Source organism: Pseudorca crassidens, chromosome 6, assembly GCF_039906515.1.
Source record: "Pseudorca crassidens isolate mPseCra1 chromosome 6, mPseCra1.hap1, whole genome shotgun sequence".
NCBI lineage: Eukaryota > Metazoa > Chordata > Mammalia > Artiodactyla > Delphinidae > Pseudorca > Pseudorca crassidens.
In genome coordinates this window covers 4,612,807-4,625,736 of record NC_090301.1, presented here as the reverse complement: position 1 = coordinate 4,625,736, position 12,930 = coordinate 4,612,807, and the positions used below count along the sequence as shown (strand labels likewise).

Genomic DNA, 12,930 nt, shown 5'->3' with positions numbered 1-12,930 from the left:
AGACAGAGGCCAAGAAATTTTAATCCCAAGAACAGGGACTAAAAGAAATGTCAAGATGACACAACGCAAGCTGGGCCCCCGGAACAGAAATCCTATGCAATGACGCGGTGGGCCCCCGCCGTCTCTCCCAGGACCTACTGGACCCCGAAGGGACAGACCCTCCGCAAGGACAGCCGCGAGGCTGGACCCGGCACCATCAGAACTTCCAGAACCCCGGCACCTGGGAGGGGGTGGGCCCCGAAAATGCGGGCGCAGCTCGGCTGGCTTGTGGGACGCCGAAGCCCCGCCCGAGGAGCTAACCATTTATGTCACACTGTGACAATTATTCTGCATAAAATTATCATTAAAAACCCTAATTTTTCAGCCTCCAACCCCGCCAGTGGCCTTTTAGCATTCTCCAGCGCCGGCGTCTGCGGGCCGGTGATCACCGGCTCATTACCTCCGTGTGGCGCCTGCCCCCCCCGCGCTCGCAATCAAGCGCTAATTAAGCCGGCGCGGGGCCCGGGCTGGGGCTGAGGCCCGGGCGGGGGGCCCGGTGGCCTCCAAGGGGCTCTGACGGACGTGGCCGAGAGCTCCCGGGTCTGGGTCCCGATCCGGGCGGGGTCAGGCGGCGGGCGGGGCCGAGGCCGAGGGTCTGGGGGCGGGGCCTACGGGGTGGACTTGGGGGCGGGGCCTGGAGCGGTGACGCAGGCCTGGTCCGGGGTCTGAGTGGGGTCGGGGCGCTGAGGGCGTCCGGGGGCAGGGTCAGGGGTCGGGGGTCGAGGGTCGGGTGGGTGGCCGGGGCCACCCGGCTCCTTACCCCAGCGAGGCGGCCGTGCGGCAGAGGTGCAGGGGCGCCAGGCCGTCGGCGCTGAGCAGGTCGGGGTCGGCGCGATGCTGCAGCAGCAGCTGGGCGCAGGCCATGTGGCCCCCCAGGCAGGCCTCGTGCAGGGCGCCGCGGCCGCCGGGGCTGGCGTCGGGGTCCGCGCCGCGGCTGAGCAGGTGGCGCACGCAGGCCGTGTGGCCCCGGGCCGCGGCGATGCACAGGGGCGTGGTGAGCTCGCGCTTGTACTCCAGGGTCCAGAGGCCTGGGGGTGGAGGGGAGGTGGGGAGAGGTCAGGTGAGTCGGGGGACGCTGGTGGGGAGCGGTGTCCATTAAGACTGAAATAGGGTGAAACCATCTCTTAGAAGTAGGTACCAGGTGGGCACGTAGGGAGATACACAGAGATGCTCAGGGTTCGGGATAGAGAGACCCAGTGAGGTGCAACTGGATCAGGGATGAGGGATGGAGGGAGACCTGGGGGTAGAGGTGAAAGGGCCCTGACAGAGAGGGGCAGAGAGGTAGTAAGGGAAAGAAGTGTAGGAAGAGGGGAGAAAGAGAGTAACAGCACACAGGGCAGAGACACACTGGAAAGACAGAGATGGAGAAGCAGGGAGAGAAGAAATACAAAGGAGAGATTGGGGTGGGCAGTTATTGAGAAGCACGAGGGTTTTGCGAAATATGAGGGTAACTTGGGTAAGATTTGAGGAGTTAAAAGCTGAACAAGCAGGGTGGACAGTGGGAGAATTTACGTGAGGAATTCACATTTTCCAGACTCTGAATTAGGGGCAGCTTGAGGGAGGAAAATGAGCTGTGGATTTTTCTGGAATCCAAGCCCTCTCTTTTCGAGCCCCAAATTTACCCCTTTATCATTAAGAGGAGAAGAAAACAGACAAAACAAACTGACCCCCATCACCAAGGTTGCTCGAGAAAAGGACTCGGAAAGTTTAGTTGTCTTGGAAGTGGCCGGGTTTCAGAAGCACCCTTTGATGTGGTGGTCTGCATTGAGCACAATTCTGGTTTGTTCCTTTGCGCTCTTTAGGGTTTTGTGTGTGTGTGTGTGTGTGTGTAGGGTTGCTCTTTCTTGAGGGATGAATGGAGCAGGAACTATACATTTCACTTCTCTGAAAACTTTGGGCTTTCAAAAGGCCTGTGGAAGGTTGTTAGCAGCTATGGGCACTCCTGGAAATGGGGGAGAGCTGTCCCTGGTGAATACACTTCAAGGGACAGGATTTCACATGGCAGGGTTGCCTTCTGATAATGATGGAAGAATCGATACTGTGGCTGTAATGAGCTGTGGAGGAGACCCTTTTCACAGGCCACCTCCTTCCCGGGACCCATGCTGAGCAGTTTGAAAGACCACTCGTAATTACGTACCTCCATGCAGCGCACGGTTCCAGCCCGCCCCGCGTCCCCAAGGCCCAGCCTGGAGGTTGTGCACGCTCGGTGGGGGAAGAGGGGGCCTGTCGTCCTGGTGGTGGGTGATGGTGGCTGGAGGCCCTGCGGACGTGGGCCTGCATGGGTTTGAGCTGCCCTGCCCAGTGAAGACTGGGTCTGATTTGAGGGGCATGATGGATATGACCGTAACAGTGACCTACATTCTTGTAGGAGCAGCTCCTGGTTGTTGATTCTACTCATTTTCCTGAGATAGGAAGTTTACTTACTGCGGGTCAAGGAAGGGGGTACTCCATTTTCTAGGGCATGCTAAATTCCCACCATCAGCAGCTCTGTTCACCCACCCAAGGTTCCCAGGTCTTCCCCTGGACTGATGGGAAGGGGCCTTGGCTGGGCATTTAGCTCAGCCATAGCTTAGGGCCCTTCTCCAGGTCCCTGGAGATGGTGATGAGCTTCTATCAGGCCTTCCAGAGAATCCCGTTCAAAGGCAGCGCTCTCATTCAGTAAACCTGAATCATCAATCAGCTTCCTGTAAATCGCACCCTTGGTCCAGGTTCTGCCACCAGGAAGAGCACAGAAGCAGGCTTCTCCCCATGTGATACCTCCCTCTGAACATCCCCTCCTCCATGCTAATGCTTTCCTGGCACCGCGAGCTTGATGGGGCCAGCATTCCATCGTGGGTGTGGTACCCAGGAGCCAGCCACTGTGAACCTGTGTGTCCCCTTCCCCATGCCTCCCTTCAGGAGGAGCTGAATTGGCCTCCAGGAAGTCCTTGTATGAGCGAGGGCCGTGTCGGGACCACTGTTCTCAGCCTGGGTTTGGTCATTTCTGCTACTGGACCAGCTGGGAGAATTCAGGTGGCTGAGCTGAAAGAGCACAGAGTCCAGAGTGTCCATCCTCTCTTCCCAGCCTGCACTGAGGCCTCAGGCCAGCACTAACTCCCAGGGCTGCCCTTTTGCTTGGTAATATCTCAGGTCCCCTCACTGCCACAATGCTCTAATCTCCTGTCGTACAGCGGTGCCATGGAAAAACAGCAAACTTAGGGGTGGAAAGATTGAGGGGGAAAACAGGAAGGAGGCTTTGATTCGGACCATGAACTGACATTAATATCTATCAATGCAACATCTGAGTGTGTGTGTGTCCAGGGCTGCGAGGCACGTGATTAAAAAAACATTAATCGAACATTCAAGCAGTTGGCATTCTTGGTTGAATGGTCACACAGCCCTCTGGAGGAAGATGTGGGCCCCATCTGGGACAGGTGAGGGAGAGGAGACCCAAAAAGGCTCTGAGATGCCTTTGGCTGGGAGGGGTTTTGGCCCAGACTAGACCTGCGCGTGCCTTCCCCGCAGCCTCTGCCGCCTCGCTGGTGGCTCTGAGCTGCTTAGCCCTTTGGCAGGGTTTGGGTTAATTCCCTTCCCCCTGTGTGAGGTGTACACAGACTGGATCAGGGCTTTGACAACTGCCCTTCCTCATTCTTGGCCTGCCAGAGATCACGAGTCAGGGCCACGGGGCACTGGCCATTGGCCCACTGACCACAGAGTCTGAAATCCTCACAGGTTCCAACACATGAACCCTCTCGGTAAACATGTGGCATCGGGATGCCCGGGAGGAAGGGTGCCCAAGGCAGAGTGCCAGCCAAGGGGGTCACACTGCAGCCTGATGGCCAGAAGGTCTGTTCATCCCAGATGGGGTGAGGGGACTTCTCTCTACCTGGGGGTATGTTTGCCTGCCCGGCACATAGCGACAGTGTCCAGGCGACAAGAATGCAGACATATACAACTTGAGGACCTCTGGTTTCTCCCCCTCCTTCCCCTTCCCAGGCTCCCCTGGGTTCTAGGAGGAGCGTCTCCCGAGAGCTGTTCCCCCACGACGCTGGCTGTGTCCCAGCTTCCCCGCTGGAGCCGTGGTGCTCACGGATTCACAGGGGAAACTAGCCCACGGCTGCTTGCCAGGGGCCCGCTCCGGGCGCACTCGAAGGAGAGGCTGTACTTTATCTCTGCCTCCCTGGCTGCTGGATCCAGGCTCTGGCAGATCAGCATTCAAACCAAAGCTCTTTTTAAAGACAAGAGGCACCTCCAGCGTGGAAAGGGCCCTTCTCACCAACAGCTTGGCCTTTCAGTTTCATCTCTCTCATCTCTCACCTAAAAGCTACATCTTAGGGCTTCCCTGGTGGCGCAGTGGTTGAGAGTCCACCTACCGATGCAGGGGACGCGGGTTCGTGCCCCGGTCCGGGAAGATCCCACGTGCCGCGGAGCGGCTGGGCCCGTGAGCCACGGCTGCTGAGCCTGAGCGTCCGGAGCCTGTGCTCCGCAACGGGAGAGGCCACAGCAGGGAGAGGCCCACGTATTGCAAAAAACAAAACAAAACAAAAACTACTTCTTAAAAATCATGCACGCAAAGTTTGGCTTCTAGATGTCTTTTGCTCGAGTATGTTAAAGGCAGCACCCGTGTGAGCAGTCTACACACAGAGGTGTGTTAGTAGCTCCTTAAAAAAATAAATAACCGGGCTTTAAAGGAGGAAAGGTACCTGACAGGCCAAACGTGGCCGGGGATTTCACCTGCCACTCCATCTCATCCTTCTTGATCTCAAACACCACGTTGGCGTCCTGGAAGAACTGGTCCATGAGGAGGTTAAGACGGTCCAGGTCTCCTGTGACCAAGGCAGCATGGTACTCGAGCACCGGCCACCCAGCTCTTGTTTGAGGCTCTTTTCCCATCTTCTGAAAGATCTGAAGTTTCCCTGTAACTGGCTCTGGCTGTCTCTTCATTGCAGTGCCGATGATCTCAGAAAAGTTCTCCAGGAAGGGGAAAGATGGTCTTATGGAGTGTGAGCTATTTCTATTGTTATTACTCAATTGTCATCCAGTTGGGGCTCGGGTGGTGGTGTATTTTTAACTCCTGTGGGCTCTGATGTGATAATGGTTACTTGATATGGCCAGCATCACGTGACTACTAATACGCCAAAGAGCTCAGCCACCCCCTTGTGATTATATAGATGTAAACTCTAGAGACAGGCACATCTGTATATCCTCCAAACAGCTCTCTGCACGACAAGGGCAGACACAGCCTGAAATAGGCAGGGCTTCTCTTTCCTGCTCTGTAGTGTGTCTTCTTGCTTTCATCCCGTCCACTTCCTTAGCTGCTGTGGCCAGTGGTGAACGGATGTGTATTCTGAGGGCTGTGTCAGTCCCAAGGCTGTGTGAGGGAGGCCCAGCTGGACACTGCAAATGACCGGGCTGTGCACAAGTGTCCCCGGGTGGGAGGCTCCGTGGTAGGACACACCAGTGATTTCCAAAGGCATCATCTGGGGCCCCAGGTGGCCTGTGAGTTTCTTCCAGTTGTTGAGAACTGATCCCAAAATGCACATCCCTTGCTGAAGATGAGAGATGCCACAATTTTTTTTTTAATGGATGGTAACAGTTCTTTATTAGTAACTTACTAGCTACTTGCTACACTGTAGTTCAGGGCTTTATTTTATTGTCTAAAAATTAACAAAGTCTAAAAATAGAGTTACCATATGATCCAGCAATCCCACTCCTGGGCATATATCCAGAAAAGATGAAAACTCTAATTCGAAAAGATACATGCACCCCTATGTTCATAGCAGCACTATTTACAATAGCCAAGACATGGAAACAACCTAAACGTCCATCGACAGATGAATGGATAAAGAAGATGTGATCTATCTATCATCTATCTATCTGTCTATCTATCTATCTATCTGCCTATTTATCTATCTATCTATCTATCATGGAATATCACTCAGTCATAAAAAAGAAGGAAATAATGCCATTTGCAGCAACATAGATGGATCTAGAGATTATCATACTAAGTGAAGTAAGTCAGACAGAGAAAGACAAATATGATATCACTTATATGTAGAATCTAAAAAAATGATAAAGATGAACTTATTTACAAAACAGAAATAGACTCACACACATAGAAAATAAACTTATGGTTACCAAAAGGGAAAGCGGGGGAGGGAGGGATAAATTGCGAATTTGGGATTAATAGATACACACTACTATATATAAAATAGATAACCAACAAGGACCTACTATAGTACAGGGAACTATGTTCAATATCTTGTAATAACCTATAATGGAAAAGAATCTGAAAAATAATATATATATATTCATATATATATATATAAAACTGAGTCAATTTGCTGTACACCTGAATCATTGTAAATCAACTATACTTCAATGGAAAGTTTTTTAAAAATATTAATAAGGTCACTGTTTTCTTATAACATAGATAAAACACAATTCTCATATATTTTTTCCAATTCTTGTTTTTCCCCTGCTAGGAAGCTGGGATGGGCCAGTGCAGTTGGCTGACAGGATCCTGTGCCACGTCTATGTGACTTACAATAAAAAATGTGACCAGAGGCTAGAGGGAGGAAGGAGAGTCGGGAGGGCACTGCCTGGACCAGCAAAGGGGTTGGAGCATGCGCCCAGGAGAGTTAGGCACAGAGGCTCCGGGGGAGGGAGGTGTGCGTATCAGTAGCCACCATCCTCTCAGTGCCAGCGGTAGCCCAGGGATCGTGGGATCCATTGCTATGTGGTGTTGCAGTCAAACAGCATAGAGACAGCAGGAGAAAAGACCTGATGTCAAGGATTAGGGCTCACGAGGCAGCACCTCTTTAGTCAGAGCTGGACTTCGTAAGCACCCTCTTTTCCTGTGTCCCTCTCTCTCACTCTCATTCACTCCCCAAAGCTGCCCCCTGACCACCCCCTGCCTCTCTCTAAGTCCCTCTAAAGCCTGAGCAGGATCTCAGAGTAATCTGGCCCCTGGGGTGCCCCCTTCATTGAGATTTTCCACAAAGGGGGGACTCAGCAGAATACCCTTGACCTTTCTTAGCAAGGCTTGCAGTAAAGAGTGGAGGGGAGATTGGATGCCCTTATAATTTAATAAAGATGTTTTACTCTCATCATAGACCTGATTTGCAGGCATAACTGTATTACACGGGCTGACCCAAGGCCTGGAGCTTCCCCCAAATGGTAAAGCCCACATCTTCTCTACAGAAGGGGGTTGCAGGGTGCTGGGATGGGAGAGGTGTAGCCTCTGCTCCTCTGTGATGCTTTGTGCAGGTGGATAAGTGGTGTTGACAGTGCCTCAGAGGCTGAAGGGCTCACGTTGGTGAAGATAGTGTAGGGGCTGGGGGTGTCCCAGAGCACTGCTGAGGAGTGCTATGGAAAATGCAGTGGTAAAGATTATGCAGACCATGTTTGCAAGGAGCATGCAGCCTTTATCAGACGCATGCGACAAGAGCTTACGGAGAATGACAAACAGCAACACTACGGAGACCGTTTCCTTTCTGGAACGTCCACTAGAATAAAGTCATCTACTCTTCCTTCTTCATTTCCATGTTACGTCATTGCTCTATTCATTTCAGTAGCAATAGTAATTCTTTAGGTATTTCGTTTCTTTAAACGTAGCCTTTCTGCCCTGTTATTTTCTCAGACTGATAGCTTGTAATTAGATACATTTCTGAAAGACTTTTCATATGCAACTATAATCCAGGATCCAACTGGAGCCTGTACTTTAAACTGGAGCATTCTTTTCTACCTGATACATGTTGTCATGGGCTATTTTTAAAAGGGGTGGGACCCTGGAGGTGAGTCCAGGGATAAGAGCCATTCCACCCTGTGTTCTATGCTAAATTTAGCTTTCCAAGTGTTATATTTGTCAACAGCACCCTAAATACTCAAGCTTGATTTCAGTGGATATGGGGTAGTAGTCCAGAAACAGACTTGGTTCTTTGTGAGAGCTTTAAAAATAGCTTACGGTAGACAGAATTGGTTTCACGAGTAGGACATAGAGATTAGTTCTACACGGCAGCATGGCAGAGTTGTTGTTTTAAAGAACAAGAAGACCTGTATGTGTGACTCTTACATTAAATAAAAGCCAAGTAAAATAAAAACAAAACCAAGAAAACCCCCACAAATGGCTGAAAATCAACCCATTCATGCACCTATTTATTCAATAATCATTTGTGTAATATTATGTTGTAGGGTGTGCTATTAGGTTTGGGGGATTCAGAGACAAAAAATATACACATTTACTCTCAGGGAACACATAGAGTCCTGGCCACAGCAATTAGTCAAGAAAAAGAAATAAAAGGCATTCAAATTGGAAAGGAAGAAGTAGAACTGTCACTATTTGCAAATGACATGATACTATATACAGGAAAGCCCAAAGACTCTTCCGAAAATTGCTAGAACTAATAAAAGAATTCACTAAAGTTGCAGGATACAAAATTAATATATAGAAACCTGTTACATCTCTATTCACTAATAATGAGCTATCAGAAAGAGAAACGAAGAAAACAATCCCATTTACATTTGCATCAGAAAGAATAAACTTACCTCAGGAGGTAAAAGACCTGTACTCAGAAAACTGTAAGGCATTGAGGAAAGAAATTGAAGGTTACACAAACAAATGGAGAGACATTTGGTGCTCATGGATTAGAAGAACCAATATCATTGAAATGTTCTACTACCCAAAGCAATGTATAGATTCAATGCAAACCACATGAAAATACCAATGGCATTTTCCACAGAACTAGAAAAAATAATCTTAAAATTTGTATGGAACCACAAAAGACCTCAAACAGCCAAAGCAATCTTGAGGAAGAAGAACAAAGCTGGAGATATCACACTCTCAGACTTGAAGCTATACTACAAAACTATAGTAATTAAAACAGTATGGTACTGGCACAAAAATAGACACATAGATCAGTGGAACAGAATAGAGACCCCAGAAATAAACACATATGGTCAATGAATCTACAACAAGGGATGCAAGAATATATGATGGAAAAACGTCTCTTCAATAAATGATGTTGGGAAAACTGGACAGCTACATGGAGAAGAATGAAACTGGACCACTCTCTTACACCATACACAAAAATAAACTCAAAATTGATTAAAGACTTAAATATGACTTGAAGCCATAAAACTTCTAAAAGAAAACATAGGCAGGAACCTCTTTGACATCAGTCTTAGCAATATGTTTTTTGGATATGTCTCCTAAGGCAAGGGTAACAAAAGCAAAAACAAACAAATGGGATGAATTCAAGCTACAAAACTTTTGCACAGTGAAGAAAACCATCAACAAAACAAAAAGGCAACCTACTAAATGGAAGAAGATATTTGCCAATGATATGTCTGGCAAGAAGTTAACATCCAAAATATATTAAAAATGCATACAACTCAATATCAAGAAAACAAACAATCCAATTAAAATATGGGCAGGGGACCTGAACAGACATTTTTCCAAAGAAGACATACTGATGGCCAACAGACATGAAAAGATGCTCAACATCATTAATCATCAGGGAAATTCAAATCAAAACCACCATGAGATACCACCTCACACTTGTCAGAATGGCTATCACCAAAAAAGATCACAAATAACAAATATTAATGAGTGCATGGAGAAAAGGGAACCCTTGTGCACTGTTGGTAGGAATGTAAACTGGTGCAGCCACTATGGAAAACTGTATGGAGCTAAAAATAGAACTACCATATGATCCAGCAATTCCACTTCTAGGTATTTATCTGAAGGAAAAAAAACACATTAATTAGAAAAGATATATGTACCTCTATGTTCGTTGCTGCACTATTTGCAACAGTCAAGATATGGAAGGAACTTAAGTGTTCATCCAGAGATGACTGGATAAAGAAGATGTGGTATGTTTATACAATGGAATATTAGTCAGCCATAAAAAGAATGAAATCTTGCTCTTTGTGGCAACTTGGATGGCCTGGAGGCTATTATGCTAAGTGAGATAAGTTAGACAGAGAAAGGCACATATTGTAATATCTCACTTACATGTAGAAGCCAAAAACAAAACAAAACAAAACAGAAACAGACTCGTAGATACAGAGAATAAGCTGGTGGTTGCCAAAGGGGAGAGGGGTGGAGGGGACAGTTAAAATAGCTAAGGGAGACTAAGAGGTACAAACTTCCAGCTATAAGATAAATAAGTCAAGGGAATGTAATAATACAACAGGGAATATAGTCAATAATATTGTAACAACTTTTTATAGTGACACATGGTAACTGGTCTTATTGTGGTGAACATTTCATAATGTATAAAGATACCGAATCACTATGTTATACACCTGAAACTAATGTAATATTGTGTGTTAATCATAACTCAATAAAAAAGATCACATGGAAAAAAGCAGTGACCATCGGACCCCAACACACAGGAGTTCTTTATCTTCCTTCCCACCAGCTGAACGATGTCCTTTAGTTATGTGAGTAACACTGTTTCCTCACCCAGCTCTCTTGGTTGGGCTCCTCCTTTCCTGCTGCACACCAATTCTGCCCATCAAAACCTTGCTTGGATCAAGCCATTCGTATCTCATTTTTATCATCCTCATCCTTCTCAGCTTGTTTAAAAGGCAATGCATAGCCTTCAAGATGTAACTCAAGTCTTATCTTCTCTGCCTACTTCAGTCCATATGAAAACTCAGTTTCTTCCAAGGGTGAATTTGTGTACGAAGTTTCTCCACAATTGTCAAAATCTTTGAGGAACTGAGATAAAACAGAAGAAGGACCAGAAGACTAGAGTTTTCGTTTTCAAATAGGAAAATAACTTGATTCTTCAAGTCTGAATTGACGTCAGTTCTGGGCAAGATCCCTAAATGGATCATGAAAAGGATTGGTTGGGAGTATTTAGAAAAGGAAGTGGGGGTACCTGGAGCTCTGTGGGTCACTAGGAAGAAGTGAGGGTGGACTCAAAGAATTTTCTTTTGTGTCATGGTTATCTCATTAATATGCAAGGAGATGTAGGCATAGGTATGAATATTTCAACCTGTAATCGAAGGTTGAAAACCTTTTAGAGAAGATGGAAAAATATGGGTCTTTGTTTAAGAAAATATTGCTAAAAAACTTGAACTGGAGAAATAATATACATGGTGCCTAAAAAGCAGCAGCTGTAGAGTGGAATCACTGAGGAGCTTTAAAAACATTGATGCCTGGATCCCAGCCTGAGAGATTCTGATGTAATGGGCTGGAGCGGGCAGCGTGGGCATCAGGAGGGTTAGAAACTTTCCAGGTGCTTCTAACATACAGCCAAGGTTGAGAACCATTGCTCACAAGGGAAGACCAGAATCTGTTTCCAGCCTGATCCTGTATAATTTGCTTACTGATGATTTGAGTGAACACGTGGACGAGTGGGTATCAAATTGGTGGGTGAAACCAACATCCCAGGTCCATAGGATCCTGTTGTCCTCGTGAATCACTTGGTTGAAATTGCCACTCACTGCCGGGGGTCCCCTCGTTTCTGGCACTAGAGGTTTCTCTTTCTTTTTTAAAAATTTTATTTATTTATTTATCTATTTATTTATTTATGGCAGCGCTGGGTCTTTGTTGCTGCGTGCGGGCCTTTCTCTAGTTGCGGCAAGAGGGGTCTACTATTCGTTGTGGTGCACAGGCTTCTCATTGTGGTGGCTTCTCTTGCTGCGGAGCGCGGGCTCTAAGCGCGTGGGCTCAGTAGTTGTGGCTCGAGAGCTCTAGAGCGCAGGCTCAGTAGTTGTGGTGCACAGGCTTCGTTGCTCTGAGGCACGTGGGATCTTCCCGGACCAGGGATCGAACCTGTGTCCCCTGCATTGACAGGCGGACTCCCAACCACTGCGCCACCAGGAAAGCCCCGAGTTTTCTCTTTCTTGTTTTTAAGCTCAGAGGTAGCCATGGTATGGATGTGGTGACGTTTATACCTAACTTTAGGTGGCCTAAGTGCAGCAAATTATTTGACTTTATTTTAAAACCCTCAAAGCATGCCTGTATAGAGTAACTTGTGTCCGTTTGAGTTCCCTTACTCACTGGGACCCTTGGTTTTGTGCAATCCAGAGTCCTCCCTAGAACCCTGAACACCCCTGTGCTTTGCCTCCTCGTGTTTCCCCACTTCTGTGTCTGCTCGAATGTGTGTGCTCTGTCCTGCCTGTGGCACAAAGTTAGCTCACTGAATTTTTTTTCTGGTTGGTTTGTTTGCTTTCAAGTTAGCCAACCAACAATATTACTTAGCGAGTTTGGTAACTATACTGAGGATGTGAAGGGGTCTATCACGGTTTGTACAGGCTTGTCCCATGAGTCTCCTCCATCTCTGCTTCCCTGCCCTCTGGCGCAAACACTGCAATCTTCCTCCCTGATCTCCCTTTCAGTGTGGTTCCACACATTCTCAGGCCTTGCTAGTTTCAGCTTCACAGAGCTGGTCAAGAACAAATACAGTGCCCTTCGTGAAAGAGAGGGGTTCTGATGAATACAATTTTCTCCACATCAATATGTTGAATACTTTTAGTGTTTCGGATGAAGTTTCTGATGGTACCTATTCGATGGAGGAAACTCATTTGTAAAGAAATTTAATTGCTGAGGCCTTTTATTGCAGAGTGTGGAGTGAACTTAGGAGAAGACAAAAATGCAAGAGGATACCCAACTTTTATCTGGATGATTCAATGAACAGACTAAATCTCTCTACCTAGCTTGCCAGGTAGTCCACTGGATGTGAATATCCTTTTTTTTTTTTTTAACGTCTTTATTGGAGTATAATTTCTTTACAATGGTGTGTTAGTTTCTGCTTTATAACAAAGTGAATCAGTTATACATATACATATGTCCCCATACCCCCTCCCTCTTGCGTCTCCCTCCCACCCTCCCTATCCCACCCCTCTAGGTGGTCACAAAGCACCCAGCTGATCTCCCTGTGCTATGCGGCTGCTCCC

General features: G+C 47.4%; 1 protein-coding gene across 2 annotated transcripts in view; it reads right to left on the bottom strand.

Annotated features, from left to right (window-relative positions):
- Positions 1 to 12,930, bottom strand: part of ASB18 (ankyrin repeat and SOCS box containing 18) — a 63,433-nt gene that overhangs the window by 36,337 nt on the left and 14,166 nt on the right. Inside the window, exons 2-3 of one of the 2 annotated variants that reach the window (XM_067740136.1) lie at positions 4,722 to 4,844; positions 800 to 1,067 (exon numbers count right to left, since the gene is read on the bottom strand). In XM_067740136.1, the coding sequence (XP_067596237.1) occupies positions 800 to 1,067; positions 4,722 to 4,844 (391 nt within the window). The remainder of the gene's footprint in view (positions 1 to 799; positions 1,068 to 4,721; positions 4,845 to 12,930) is intronic. The other variant, XM_067740135.1, reaches the window with a different exon arrangement.